This window comes from Budorcas taxicolor, chromosome 12 (genome assembly GCF_023091745.1).
Source record: "Budorcas taxicolor isolate Tak-1 chromosome 12, Takin1.1, whole genome shotgun sequence".
NCBI classification, from domain to species: domain Eukaryota; kingdom Metazoa; phylum Chordata; class Mammalia; order Artiodactyla; family Bovidae; genus Budorcas; species Budorcas taxicolor.
In genome coordinates, this window is record NC_068921.1 from 84,847,466 (window position 1) to 84,862,904 (window position 15,439).

At 51.5% G+C, this 15,439-nt stretch overlaps 1 protein-coding gene across 1 annotated transcript in view; it reads right to left on the reverse strand.

Annotated features, from left to right (window-relative positions):
* Positions 1-1,924: 1,924 nt before the first annotated feature.
* IRS2 (insulin receptor substrate 2) overlaps positions 1,925-15,439 on the reverse strand; it is a 28,647-nt gene continuing 15,132 nt past the window's right edge. Inside the window, 1 exon segment of the mRNA XM_052650124.1 lies at positions 1,925-2,625. Coding sequence (XP_052506084.1) covers positions 2,621-2,625 — 5 coding nt within the window. The 3' untranslated portion in view covers positions 1,925-2,620.

Genomic DNA, 15,439 nt, shown 5'->3' on the forward strand with positions numbered 1-15,439 from the left:
TGTTTTCTTAATACATTGACTTTTCATGCAGGTTGTGGCATGGGGCAGTGAGGGGGGCGGGTGGCGGGTGTTTTCTGGTTTCCAGAATACAACTATTAAATGAAGATGTAACAAAACGTTTTTAAAGAGCCAAATATTTACTTAATGGCTCCGAACACCAGGAGAATGGCTTGATGTCAAATTCATTATCCACACAGGAAAAAGCATCGCGCAGGCGGTCTTCATTTCATAAATAATGCATTTTATTGTATTGCATATGGCTATTAAGGGGAGCATCCATGATCAGTACAGGCTGAATACAATGCACTAGCCGAGTTCCGTGGAGTCCGGCGCCATGTCGGTCCTTATGTACAGCGGGGGTGGTGGAAGACAGCAGAGGTCAGTCTTTCGTCATGTCACGATAGCAAGAAATATATTTAACATCTCGAGCTCCAGAAACAATGCGTACCCCTGAAAAGAAAACACTGTGTCCTAACTGTTAGAGTTTATATAGCAAAAAATATTTTAAATTTAAGGTAAGTCAGGCAAAATGTACAAAGACCCAATATACATTGTGAAGTTTTAACAAACCTAACATTTATACATTTTGGTTCCATTCTGTAAACTAAATTAAAAATGTAAATATTGCATATGCCTTTTTTTAAATTTTTTTTGAAATGTACAGAAGAAAATTTAGTATATTATCAACTTTTTTATGTCGCTCGTTTGAAGCGGCAAGAGGAACATGACCACGGGGAGGGTGGCAGGACCACGCGGGGAGGGGAGTCTGACGCTGCATCCGGCATTGTCCACAACCAGTCCTGCGGGGAGGGGCGGTTTCCATAGCGACTCCATCCATCCCGAGTCCCAGAACTAAACAAAACTTTAGGACACTTTATACATCTTTTCCATAAAGTCTCTCTATATTACACGCTGAAAATGACCTTCAAACCAACATCAGACGGTCTGTGCACGGTTGCGCTGTGTGATTCCAGAAGCGTGAGACGAGCGACGTTCAGGGCGGCCACTTTACATTCAACTTTGTCTTGCGATACAATCCTCTGTTCTGAAAGGTCAGCATGGAAGGAGAAAGACGTTTGCATTGCGATTAAATATAGGTTTAAGACATTGAATCTTTTTGGTCTTCCTCTAGAAAAGCCTCATTTTATGAATGCATTACTCTATACTGATATATATCTATATATTTATATATATTTTTTTCTCCCCCTACCACCCTCCCACGAAAAAAAAAAAAACACCCCAACTCGTATCTCCAACGAATTCGTGTAACGTCTACAGGACTCTCAGAGAAGAGGCACTGAGGATGAGCCCGTGGGAGTGGGGGGCCCCTGCAGCCCCCTCCCCCGTGCGTCCAGGGAGCACGGAGGTGACCTGACACTCTGCAGCTCAAGGGCGGCGGTTCTTAGGGACACCCTCGGCGATCGCCACAACACTGGTGTTTCCGGAACCCTGAAGACACACAGCAAGAGGGGTCGCCTTGTCGGGAACTTCTCTGACAAGTGACATGCGCTGTGAGATCGCTTTGCTTTCTCTGTGTCCCAGGATGCCTTCTGTGTCAGTTCCTTTTCCTTTGCTGCCTCTTTGTCGTCGTTTGGGAAAGCCTCGCGGCCCGACACGAGCGCGTTGTCGTCAAGATTATACATTTTAGAAGAGGCCTGCCAAACCCTTGACCCCCCCCATCTTGGAACGGCTCGCATGCCTACGTGAATTTTTGGTTAGAGAAATGCAAGCTCAAGGTTAAGGACGGCAGAGACGTTTGAGCTTGTCAGTAGGATCGAAGGTGTCTGCAATCTGAAGTGCCTACATAAACATCTACAGAGAGAAGCTTGAGCAAGTCTCTTAAAGGTAAAAAGAGATACTCACCCCCATCCCCCACCCGGCCTTCCCAGACCCTGCCCCTCCCACCCTCCCCCACCCCGTACAGTTGATGATTTGCAAAAGTAGCTTGCTTCCGTTACATATAATAATTATTATTTATCCATCCATTCTTCGGAGTCCAATCTGAAGTTGCATCTCCGTGGAGAGATGTCAGTCCCACGCGGGGCTCTGTGTGGGAGTAAACACATGGGTCCCTGGGCTGGACTTCGATGAGCAGCTGTGTCCGGGGCTGGGGGATAAGGCAGATGACCGCACTGGAGACTCAGCCAGCAGAGGGGGACTCCCCCCCCCCACCAACCATGCCGACCCAGCTTCACCTGGGACTGAGGTAGGACGGTGGTAGTTTTGAGCGGATGTCCGTAAACACCAGATTTTACCACTTGAACGTGAGCTGGGAGAATCTCCTAGCATGCTGCGGGATACATCTGCTGCGTCAAAACGAGGGCGAGGAGAAACAGGCCACAACCAAGACTGTCCGACCTTCTCGTGAGTCGCTCCTTCCGCTCACGTCGTCGAAAACCAAACGAGAGGAGGCAGACTGCACCCCCAGCCCCCGGAGACGGGGGGAGACGGGCGCGTCCACATCTAACTGGGTCACAGGCGCGTCCACACTCGACGATCGCTCAGATCCAAAAGGAAATGGCAAGCAGCTTCCGATGTGTTTTAAAAAAAAATGCTGAGCATCTTCCTCCCATGGTTTTCTGTGATGCGTGTCGTCACGGGAATGAAGCTGGACAGGTCTTCACTCTGTAAGAGGAAGGAGATCGTCAGTGGGCTTCTGTGCACAGAGCCACCCTGGGTGGGGAGCCGAGGGCCCCCTCTCCACCGTCTTTTGCCACTTTTCAGGAAACGATCCTCTTTGGGAAGCAAAGTTTATTCACTCCATTTTTCCAGAGACAAGCTCGCTGGGTAAACCTCCCACTGTTGCCCCTGGAAGCGGGGCTGATGGATTCCCAGTGTGCTGGTGAGACCCATCAAGTGAGGCTCATGTTTTCAATGCAAGAAAACTAGCCGGGATTCTCCCCTTGGCGGGGGCGAGGCCACGTGACCTGGCCACGGCCCCCTCGCCGCCCAGGGCTCAGATCATCATGTGGATAGTCGGGGGAAGCGGGAGGAGCCACTGCCTTCCTCAGGGGGCTGCGGAGACAATGAAAACCCCACCAGGGTCACAGCGCACTGCCAACCACAGAGGACACGAACATGTCACAGTAAGAAAGGGGGAGAAGTAACAAGTCCTCACATCTGCCCTCAAGGAAGCACTTCTCACAGGATCCTCTACCCTGTTCCTCACTCAGTTCAGGTCAGTCGCTCAGTCGTCTCCGACTCTTTGCAACCCCATGAATCGCAGCACGCCAGGCCTCCCTGTCCATCACCAACTCCCAGAGTTCACCCAAACCCATGTCCATTGCGTCAGTGACGCCATCCAACCATCTCATCCTCTGTCATCCCCTTCTCCTGCCTTCAATCTTTCCCAGCAGCAGGGTCTTTTCAAATGAGTCAGCTCTCCGCGTCAGGTGGCCAGAGTATTGGAGTTTCAGCTTCAACATCAGCCCTTCCAATGAACAGTCCCTGTTCCTAAAATGACCGTAGATTTCAAAACCTCCCATTACATACTGCTTCCTCTGCCGACGACCCCCCCTGGCGCTGACCTGGCAGGATGCCCACCAGCTCCGACTGCTTCCTCCCTAAACTTCCTCAGCTTATCCCGAATTCCCTCAGCTTACTTCCACTGGATGTGTTTGCTCTTTCTTCAGGGGACACACCGACCAGGAAGGCTGACGTGTCGCAGCGCACAACCTCTTTCTTCTCCAGCCTCTTGGCTCTTAGAAACGCCAGGTGGAGCACCCTCCCCACGTTGGTAACTACTCGGCCACATGAGTGCCCAGCGGGTCACGAGCCATCGTAAACAGAACAGTGTCGTCCTGCGAGGCTGCAGGCTACTTAACCAGCATCTCTGCATATTATTCTGAAATCACTTCGAATTCTAATGATCAGTTCACACTCTCAGATTTACTTCTTTGCACACCTACTGTTTTCTGTTTACCTTGAGTTCTGAGTGCTAATCCCAGTGAGACGGAAACGTCCAGGGTGTCCCACGGCCGAGACTGGGCACCTCCTCTGTAGCCAGGCGGTGCCCAGGCCAGAGCCAGCATAGATGTGGGCTGTCTACCCACAATGTAAACACTGTCATTTTTCATGACTTCAAGTTCCCAACCATGTGGTATTTTGAGACAGTGCCACTTTATCTTTACATATTAAAAGACATATCTTTTAAGAAACTTGATACATAAACTACTCAGAACATGAAACAGAGAACAGGGCCCCAGAGTTCCTCCAAAGCAAAGACGTGGCTCCATCTATTTCAGGTTCTCAGCTGAGAACTTGAAGGGTTTGCATCCCTTAATTACAGAGGCAGTTGTTACATCTACCTGAACTACCGAAGAACTGATGCTTACGAACTGTGGTGCTGGAGAAGACTCTTGAGAGTCCCTTGGACTGCAAGATCAAACCAGTCAATCCCAATGGAAATCAACACTGAATATTCACCGGACGGACTGATGCTGAAGCTCCAATCTTTTGGCCACCTGAAGTGAACAGCCAAGTCACTGGAAAAGACCCTGGTGCTGGGAAATATTGAGGGCAAGAGGACAAGAGGGCGGCAGAGGATGAGACGGTTGGATGGCATCATCGATTCAATGGACATGAACTTGAGCAAACTCCAGGAGATGGTGAGGGACAGGGAAGCCTGGCGTGCTGCGGTCCAGGGGTGGCAAAGAGTCAAACGCGACTGAGCAACTGAACAGCAGCAACCGGGACTGAGTCTCCCCCAAAACGAGCCCGCATTTTGTCAATCTGGCCCTGACCGTGGGAAGAGTCCTGTGGCCGCCGCAGAGGTAGTCACCACCCTGCGGGTCACACTTACAGAAAGAGTTCCATTCAGAGTTTATTTTTATACTAATGATTAGCTAAATTTGGCTAAATCATCTCGTGTTAACACTCAACCCCATTACCTTGAAAACAGCTAAGCAAAGAAGTTCTCTAACCCCTCAGGCTCTACACACAGTCACATACATGAGGGTTAATACTTGCTGAACAGCTCACTCGCCTTTACCATCTTCAGGCTCACAGAGCCATGCACACTTCTGCTCTGCTTCTAAGGATGCTCTACGGCTATGAAATAACTCCTACCAGTAGAACTCCGCCACTGCTAACCAAGCTGGCTGTGTCATTTCTCTGAAGCACAAACTGCGTAAGTGTCAAAACTTTTAATTTCTAAGCAGTAGCATTATGAAAGCTGAGAGCTGCTGAGAGGCAAGAAGTGAACTGTGTATTTATTCCCGGTGACCTTCCGGCCTTCTTCCCAGTTCTGCTCTCGAGCAGCGCCTCTGGGACGCTCGCGGGAGGGTGAGGGAGGCGGTTCCCGCCGGAACGGGAGTCACAGGACGGCTGTTTTCCCGGCCTCTTTCACAGGTGCTCTGCTCTCTGCAGACACCCGCGCCCTGCAGGACGCTCAGCTGTGGTCACCAGCAAAGGGAGGAGCAATCCTTCCAAGGGCACAAGCATGGGCCGTCAGCAACCCGGGGACACAGCCAGACGTGGGCACAGTGAGGGACAGGGCTCCCCAAGGCGCTGAGCCGACGGCTAGGCAGCCCCAGGCTTCCAAGGAAAGGCAGGGGCAGGGGCGTGGCCCCGCACGCGGCGAGGGAGCCCCGAGGACAAACACACACACCGCACTCAGCCATCACAGGGAGCAGGGTGTGCTCACGGCACGTGGGGAGGATGTGGGCAGGCTGAGGCCAGAGAGAGGACAGGCGTCAGCTCAGAGATGGGCGTCTGGGCCAGAGGTGTGCGGCGCTTCACACGCGGATGCATCCAAGCGTGTAGACGTGTCCTGGACCGACACAGCGGCACCACGTGGACGCCAGCTGTCTCCCCCTGGAACACCTCGGGTCAGGGCAGGGAGCCTCCACAGGCCCCCCCCCCCGCCGCCCCCAGAATGTCAGTCCAGGCCGCCCACGTCACCTGCCACTGAAACCCCCGAGGTTCACCCCTGACTCACAGGGCGATCCCCCTGCATGTGCTGCGGCAGGAATTCTGACCAGGATCCTCAGGCTTCAAGTGCACTGAGCAAGCAGCCCCTCTGCAGTCGGTGAGCATCCAGAGCCACTCTTGGTCCCGTCGCTCCATCCGACATCCCGGGAAGCAGGGGCCAGAGCAGGAGCTGGGACCTAGGACCAGAGTCCACTGTTTCCTCGCATTTGTTTACTTTTGAAAGTGAAAGTGTTAGTCACTCAGTCGTGTTCAACTCTGCAATCCCATGGACTGCAGCCCGCCAGGCTTCTCTGCCCATGCGGACTTTTCCAGCAAGACACTGGAGTGGGTTGCCTTTCCCTTCTCCAGGGGATCTTGCTGACCCAGGGATCGAACCCAGGTCTCCCACACTGCACGCGGATTCTCTACCATCTGAGCCACCAGGGAAGCTTAAAATCACTCCTCTCCCTGAAAATTAGCCTGGTTCAGCCAACTAGGAAAAAAAAAAACCTCCTAGATCATCACCCCTCAACTTTATTAACAATGGATTCCAGCAAAACTGTATCTTATTATCTATGTTAATCCTACTAAAGGCAAAGAACAAACGATTAATTTTCTGATCTCTCCGCAGTGCCGATCTCTATGATGTGAGACGTTCTCTGCACTGAGGGGGTGCCGGGGTAACATGAGGAACAAACGTGGCCAGGACCACGTGCTGCCCGTGAATACAATCACAGAGCAACATAGGCTAATTCTGACTCTGCTCCTCGAGGTAACGCGTCTAGAAACAGTGGAAAGTTACTGGCGCACGTTGAACTGGTCGCATAATTACACTCTGCACTGCTCTGCAGCTTAGACACTGCTGTGTAAAGAGACCCATTCACAGAAGCATTTATCGAGAGCTACTTAATTTAAAAAAAAAAGTTTCAGCAGAAAGACTGAAGCACACCACACAGCCCAGCCACGCCCACCTTCTTCTTCTCACTCTCATAGGTGACACGTGACATCCACGTGATGGATACAGTCCTTTGTCAGTTACTGTAACTCCCTGGGGACCCGGGCTAATTCTGCCCTTTCTCTTCCATTTAAAAGATCAACCAGAATGCAGATGAGCACAAGTGTTGTCAGCAAAGGCCCACCTCCAATTTGCTCTGTTTTTTAGAGAAAGAAAGAAAAAGGAAACACATCACTGAAAAACTCTGTGCTTGAGATAAGCAGGGGAGCCACCAAGCCTCAGAATAGGACACATGTCACACCACCACCGAGCTGGCCTCCAAGATTTCAAACACCGAGGCGGAAAATGTGGTGAGCGGTGGGTCAAGAAGGTTTCAGAAATAAATCGGGGAAATGTGCTCTGGCCAAAAGGAAAAAAAAAAAAAAAACTCAAACAGCATTCTGGAGCATGTTCTGACTCACGGCTTTTTAAAGTGATTTCTTATGATTATTTGGGTTTGAATGTAGACAAGAGTCCCGTGTGGGGCTCGTGTAGGCCTCCCTGCCTGGGAGGGACCGGGGGCCTCCCAGGGCTTTGGCAAACAGTACTGCATCAGACAGAAAGCAAACCCAGGCAGCAGGTACACACGGTTTAGTATTTTCAGGCAGATCTGAATAAGGGGCAGTACAGACACTTGTCTGCATGACAAAAAGGAAACATTATACTTCTTAAAATAAACATTCATATTTCTAGTAGCAAACACGATTTAAAAAAGAGCTAAACCCTCTGGTGAGCCCAAACATGTCCTACAGGTTCATTAAGACTTCTTATGTCAAACACAGAATGATGGGAGAAAATAAACTTTTCAGTTACATGAGAAATTCCTAGAAAAGGCAACCTGATAATTCAGTATCTCCTCACTTTACTAAAAGCAAAAACACTCTTAGGATATACAAAAAAAAAAATGTAAGGTTGGCTGTGATAACAAGCAAGCCAAGGATTCTAAGAAAAACGGTTACTTAAACTTTGCAAGTGGAAAAAAAAAAAACCTCACAAGGAAAATACGGAAGCACAGAGTCCCCAGGACAAAAGGGTGCGGCCAGTGACTTGACCAACCCAACTTGTGGAGGACCTAAAACCTTCTGGAGGTGAGCTCATCACGGACAATTAAAATCATTTCATCCCGAATGCTTGTGATTAAAGACATTTCCTGGCATCAAGTTGCAACTTGATGTTAATGACAAGACAGGAGACAGGATGAGACACCCGAGTGCTCACAGGAGGCTGGGTTAATAAACGGCGTCTCTGCTCCTCCAGCTCGTGTTTAACCCTGCACACAAGACCTGAATCACTGGAGACGAGAGCAGTCAGGTGTTCTAGACTGTTGTGTATGTGTGTGTGTGTCTCTGTGTGTGTGTGTCTGTGTATGTGTATGTATGTCTGTGTGTGTGTGTGTGTCTGTGTGTGTGTGTCTGTGTGTGTGTGTGTTAGTCACTTCAGTCGTGTCCGACTCCTTGTGAGCCCAGGGACTGTAGCCCACCAGGCTCCTCTGTACACGGGATTCTCCAGGCAAGAACACTGGAGTCGGTTGCCCTGCCCTCCTCCAGGGGATCTTCCTGACCCTGGGCTCGAACCCAGGTCTCCCGCATTGCAGGTGGATTCCTTACCAGCTGAGCCACCAGGGAAACCCAGACTGTTTGTTAACACACTTCAAATCCCACCCATGCCTTCCCAATCATCCACAGCAATTCTCATGAACTTTACAGTGAGTAGCCTGCACTGGCTTTATGGCTTAGTACTTAAGTATTCATTCCTTTCCTGTTTGTTATTTGAAAGCCTGATGTGTGCATCCTATAAGCTACTCTTTTAAGGCAAGACATTTCCATCATGACAGGATAAATATTACTGATTCTGCTCCAACTCTGGTGGCGCAGATGGTAAAGAATACGCCTGCAATGAAGGAGACCTGGGTTCTCCAGTATTCTGGCCTGGAAAATCCCCATAAACCGAGGAGCCTGGCAGGCTACAGTCCATGTGATCACAAAGAGTGGGACATAACTGAGCAACTAAGCACTTGCTTCAACTCAAAAGACCCAAAAGGCAACAATGCCCCTAAAATGTCAGCGGGCCCTTCTCCCGCGCGTGTGCGTGCTGAGTTGCTCAGTCGTGTCTGACTCTCTGCGACCCCATGGACTGAAGCCCACCAGGCTCCTCTGTCTGCAGAATTCTCCAGGCGAGAACACTGGAGTGGGTTGCCATTTCCTCCTCCAGGGGACCTTCCCAACTCAGACCAAACCCATGTTTCCCGCATGGGCAGGTGGATTCTTTACTGCTGAGCCTTCTGGGAAGCCCAGACCCTTCTCCTATAAATTATGAAAAGTGAGGCCTTTTCTGGCTAAAACCAGATGAGGGACCCTCCGTGACTTGCCAGCCGCCTCAGGGCTAATCGGCAAGAAAGGATAAGCCGTAACTCCTCCCAGAAGCTCCATCACTGCAGCGCTGGGGACGCTGCCACCCCTTTCTGCAAATAAAAGATGGGAGGGACTCGAGGAGGAGTGAGGAGGACTCCTTTTGGGTCCTGGAGTCTAAATCTTTACCCGTGACCATCAGCTGCATCTAAACTCCCCCAGGACACGGAGCCCGGCGGATGGTGGATCTCTGCTTGGCGCGCCTGGACCACCTCATACCTGGCACTCAGCACGGGCCTGTTAGTCCTTCACGAAGCCCTGATGAGTTCAACAGAAACCAAAACCCACGTGGTGGGTGTCAGTTCTCACAGGCATAGAAGTGGGATGAAAATCTTCTCAAGGATCACAAAAGCAACTCGGGACTGTCCGAAGCCCGGGAGAAAGCAGCCCTTTGTCACCTCACACGAGTGGCCTTCGGAGAGAGAGGCCAGTGCAGCCCTTGCCGTGCCTGGAAATGGAGTTCTATCAGAACGTGGCCCCTGCCACTCACTCAGATGCAGCTGTTTCTCACTCTCAACAGTGGGGCTGAGGGAGGGGGACAGAGACCTTGAGGCCCCGGAACACGAGGAGGAGGAGGAGAAAGGGTAAACCCGTGAGAGTCACAGCGCATTTCCCTCTGCGTGTTACACCTCGAGACTCACGGATAGCCCCTTGGAAAATTATCTGCGAGCCTGCATGCTCTCGAGATCTGATCCCACCCACTTACAGCCTGCTATCCTGTTACAGACCCTCCTGAGAAGGAGGAAGCAAGTCATGGAGTCACTTATGAAGCCACCACGCTCTTTTGTAAGCGGTTTTCCTTACACGTCTATTTGATGTTTCATGAATAACATAGCAGGATCGAATAAATCGGATTATAACTAAATATATCCTACAGTACTGCTTTTTCAACTCGAAAAGAAGTTACCTACATTAGACCTGCAACTCAAAGAGGGTCTAAATCTCTTCTCTTTCTTGGGTCATTGGAAAATGCAACTATAATTATGTGTCTGCCCCGAAAACAATAAATGTTTTGGGGCCAAATGATAGAACATGCATTAAAATTCCAACTATGCTATGAATGATACAATTCTTTCCTTAGCTGTATATTTCGGTACACTATAAAAATGTTAATACCGTGTCTAGGTGATGTTCTCAAGCCTAAATACTACACTTTTCTCATGAAGTGAAAACTTTATATATATGTATATATATCTCAAACCTAATAGTTTCCCTGTAAAGGGCTTTCCTTGTGGCTTGTCAGTAAAGTGTCTGCCTGCAATGTAGGAGACCCGGGTTCAATCCCTGACTGAGGAAGATCCCCTGGAGAAGGACATGGCAACCCACTCCAGTATTCTTGCCTGGAGAATCCCACGGATCGAGGAGCCTGGCGGGCTGCAGCCTGTGGGGTTGTAAGAGTTGGACATGACATAGTGACTAAACCTACCTACCTATAAAGTGAAAGGAATGTAGAATAGCAATTTATTCAAAATATAACCATCCCCAGATATCCTGCTGTTAACATTTCACATGAACCGCTCTTTCCTTCGGGTACTTAAGTATGTAAGAGTTTCTATTAGATCTTTCCTGTTTTACAGTTTGATTCATTTTGTTTTTATTATTGAAACGGAAATAAGCATTTTCCGGAAATCTGTAATTATGCCAAACACAACTCAAACCCCCTCTAAAATATCACTGAATCGGAAACATACTTATGAGTATAGTCAGAAAGATACACCTTCAGGAATCTGAAACTCTGTTTTTTCTACTTAAGGATGATGCAAGAACTTGGAAATGTATTAAAAATAGGAGCCGTGACAGACTTATCATTATATGGGGGAAGAAAGAAAGGATTTCAAGAAAAAAGGGGGAACATATTCTGACCCACCACCAACCCCCAGCCAGTGACCTGAACCGTCTTCCAGCACTTGACACAGACCGCGGGGGCCTCAAAAGCCTCGGCGTCCAGACTGTGGGTCAACCTCCCCCTGACGACACATCCCTGACTGGGCGGCCGGCTCCCCTCCTTGGGGGAAGAATCCACCCGGCCTTCAGGCTGAGATCTAGGCTCTGCCTGCAGAGGGGAAGCCGCGGGTCCCCAGCCGGGCAGCCCCGCGCTCCAGAGTCTCGGGGCACATCTGCCATCACGGCCTTTGGTTCATTCAAACCTCCGCCCGTGCGTGACGTCACCAGCAACTGCAGCTTCAGGCAGCAAGTAAACAGGCCATGAATGCACAAACACATGGGCAAACAGCTCCCGGAAAAAAATGAATAAACTTGTTTTCACTGGAAAGGAGGAGAACAGAAGCAGAATTGTTTTTTGATAGGGTGCGGGGGCGGGGGGGGCGGGGGCGGGGGTAAGTCCGGGCCGTTTGAAGCGAACGTTCTCGGACGCAGCACAGAACGCCTGGCTCGGGCGCCTTCTGTACGCCTCGGGCATGGCCCGAGCGTCTGGGCGGAGGCCCCCAGCAGGTGGGCCTCGGGGCCCAACACCTCGATTCCCTCGGGCTCACACACAGCCGTGCCCAGTGCAGACGGACGCTTCAGTTCCCCTGTGGCCGATGAGAGCCATGCACAGCCTGATCAAAGCACCCCTGATGGACATTTCAGTAACAAACAGTGGGAGGTCCAGAGTCCCAGACCACCTTCATCAGCTTCATTTACTGGAAGCAAAAAAAAAAGTGAGGGGAAAGACAGCAGCTGATGGCCATGCCTTCCCAGGGAAGAGGGGCCAGGGGAACCCAGACCCCAGTACCCCCTGATGTGCAGATGACCGCCTGCTCCCCGCCCAGCTTCACCTGCAGACATCCGCTGCCTGGCCGGCCAGGTGAGGCTGCCGGATACCCACGTTCAGCCCACACCCGCAGCGTCTTTATATCTTCAGAACTGGAGCCTCGGCTGGGCGAACCTGCCGAGACAACTGTGGAGCCTCGGCACAGCCTGACCTCGGCACAATTCCTCCGCAGCCCACTTGCTGGGAGGAACCCCACGCAGCCGGGCCCCTCGGGGGAGCCGTGGGAGCCTCGAGTTGGAACCCTTGGCCCCCGGCCCCTCCTGGAGGGCCCAGGGCCGCCAGCTGTCAGACACGGAGCAGGGAGGTGCCTCCAGGTGGGAGGACCGCAGACGCGAGACGGAGGACACCCAGGCCTGTCCGGACGGCACTCAAAGGGGACCAGCTGGGAGGGCCTTGGTCACAAACCCGCTCCCCCGCCCCTCTCCCCTGGAGAGAAGGCAGAGGGCAGGAACTCAACACTCAGCCATGCCAAGACAGCTTCCCAAGCTGCTTACAGTTAAGAAAAAACGCGGGGAGGCGATCAACTCAGTGTCAAGACATTTCTTACAGTGAAAGGAAGTGTCGACTGACAAGAACACATCCCTGGGCTCCAAAAGCTGGGCGGGAGTTCTCTACGACTCCCGGGAAGAGAGGCGGCCCCTACCCACCTCTTCAGGACTCGGAGTACGCACACAATGACACCCCAAGATCACACAGAGGACCGTGCCCCCAGCAGAGCACCGCGCAGACAAGGATGCCCCGACCCAGGAGATCCCTTCTGCCTCGTCACACTCCACAGCTTTACGACTCTGTGACACTCGCTCTGCGTGAATTAAGGTAACTTGTTTCCTCCATCATCCATAGAGGGCAGCTGGCCATTTCGCAATTTCTACTTGTTGTATCGAGCTGAACGTGAATGGGGCAGGCGGCTTCACGGTGTCCTGAACCGTAACTGAAAGGAACAAGAGTAAACCTCACACGTCAGACATTTTGGACGGCTCTGACGAGACGACGCGTGAGTCCAGTAATTTCCAAGTCTACGCAAGCCATCTGCCTGCAGGGCTGGGGAGACAGACACCAAGAAACAGGCACAGCCCCTGGCCACATGGCCCCCACCGAGACCCCAGGCACTGGTCACAAAACGCCCGACGCACAAACATGCAGCCTCCTGCCAGGACTCCTTACCCATCAGATTCTCTAGACTGACTTTATGAACCAGAGACATCAAGAGACCCATGGGCGTAAGCGTTTTCCTAAGATACACACTTGATAGAGAAAACGGGATTTCATCCTTCCCATCTAGGACAACGCCACGGCAGCCCCTAAGGAAAAAAATAACAACTAATACAGATGAAATAAATAATTAGGACGGCATCGTCGCTTTTCTCTTGTTCAAATGGACGAAGTTCACTAAGACACTTCACCCAGACCATCGCTTTCTTATGCATTTAAGAAAAATTAAGTAAAACTCAGCCTACATTCTAAAGACAGACTTAAACCCATGTTAAGTCCTTGAAAGTCAAGGAAGTTACAAATAACCACACACCAGTCTATGTATCAAGTGTGCGGTTTCCTCGAAGACAGGCTGAAAGGAGGGGAGGGTCTTTCCCATGGGACTCACTAGCTTTTCTTGGGCTCTGACACCCTCAGCTCCAAAATCACCCCATCAGCCCTTTCCTATTGAGGTCCCATCCCCAAGAAATACAGGGAATACTGACTTATCTCTCCCTGTAGTTTCCCAGTCAGCTGAGGAAGGAAATCCATCTGCTGCAGAGCCTGACCTGGGGCTCCTTACAGGACAGCACCCCTGGCGGATGGATGCCCTGGGGAGGGAGAGAGGAACTGACCCAGCTTTTCAAAGGAAGGTCCCGGGGTGCCCAGAGGACATGGAGCCCCAGGCAGCCTGAGCCTCCCAGAGCATCGCTCCCCACAGCCCAACAGAGGCTCCCCCAGGCCCGCCGAGCACTGAGCCCCTTCCCCCTCGGGTGGTCCCTTTAAAAAGCAAGAATAGGGACTCGTCCTCCTTGGAGGGCCTGAGGATGAAATACCAACTAAACGCGTGTTACAAATCACAAGGCGCTTTCCAGATACAGATGTATCCGTATAGTGGGGTTCGCAGTTCTGGGGCTGAACACGGATGCCCTGACGCCACTGTTCACCCTGCGACACGTCCCCCTCCGCCCTCCCCACTCCAATGACACCTCAGTGGCCTCCTTCCCCCAGAGAACTCTGGGGTCTCTCCACGTGTGATGCACTATCTTTCAGAAAGAAAGTCCAGAGGAGACACAGACCACGCTAAGTGGAAGAAAAAGGATGCTACGGGGAAATGATACGAAAAGCTTTTAAAGGCTTTCATGTGGCTCCAAAGCAACTACGTTTTCTGCCTGTCCTGTTTAGTAGCAACACAGTCTTACGCCGGGCTCCACGTGCCACGGGCGGTTGCTCATGCCTTCTCAGCAGCCTCTGCTCTCCCCCTGCTCCCTCCCGGTCAGCTACATGGGCCTCCTTCTGGTCCTGGGGCACACCAGCGACTTTCCGCCGGGGGGCCTTTGCACCCCGAGTCACTCCCTTTGCCCACAGGGACTCTCCCCATAAATATCTCCAGACCTCGCCTCCCGTTCACGCTCTGCCCCCCCTCCCTTGTTTTAGTTTCTGGAACACTTGTTATCTACTTCACGCTCTGAACACAGGTCACTATTAGGCTTATTTCCTCAGTTTCAAAGGCAGGCGTGAAGATTCGGTACTTTTGGCTTTGGTGGTGGGGGGGGGGGTGGGGGTTGCTTTTTCTTCGTCTGTTTTTCCACTTGGAAGTCAAGCCTCTTTCATCCCAGCTTGCACTCTGGCCTTTCTCAAATGGGGGTGAGGGTTTCAAAGTGCACAGCACGCCACAGTCTTCATCTCTGCCCCCAGGGGGCACTGGTAATAAAGAACCTGCTTGCCAAGGCAGGGGACGTAAGAGACGTGGGTTCGATCCCTGGCTCGGGAAGACCTCCTGGAGGAGGAAACGGCAACCCACTCAGTACTCCTGCCTGGAGAATCCCGTGGACAGACGGGCCTGGCAGGCGACTGTCGATGGGGTCACAAAGAGTTGGGGACACGACTGAATCAGCTTAGCATGTGCATGGCGAGCTGGCTGAGCCTGGATCTGAAGGCAGGAGGACCCTCCCCAGCCCCCGTCGCTCCTGCTCCCAAGCCCACCCTTCCCTCTTTCCAGGAGCCCCTGAAAGGAAGCTCCTGTCATTTGTTTGCTTGCTTTTTCGAGGGAAAAAAAAAAAAAAAGATAAAACACACACTTTTTTAAAAAGGCTCAAGTCAGGGTGTGCCAAGCAGTTTCAGGAGTGCCTAAAGAAAACAGAATTTGCTTAGAAACTGTCC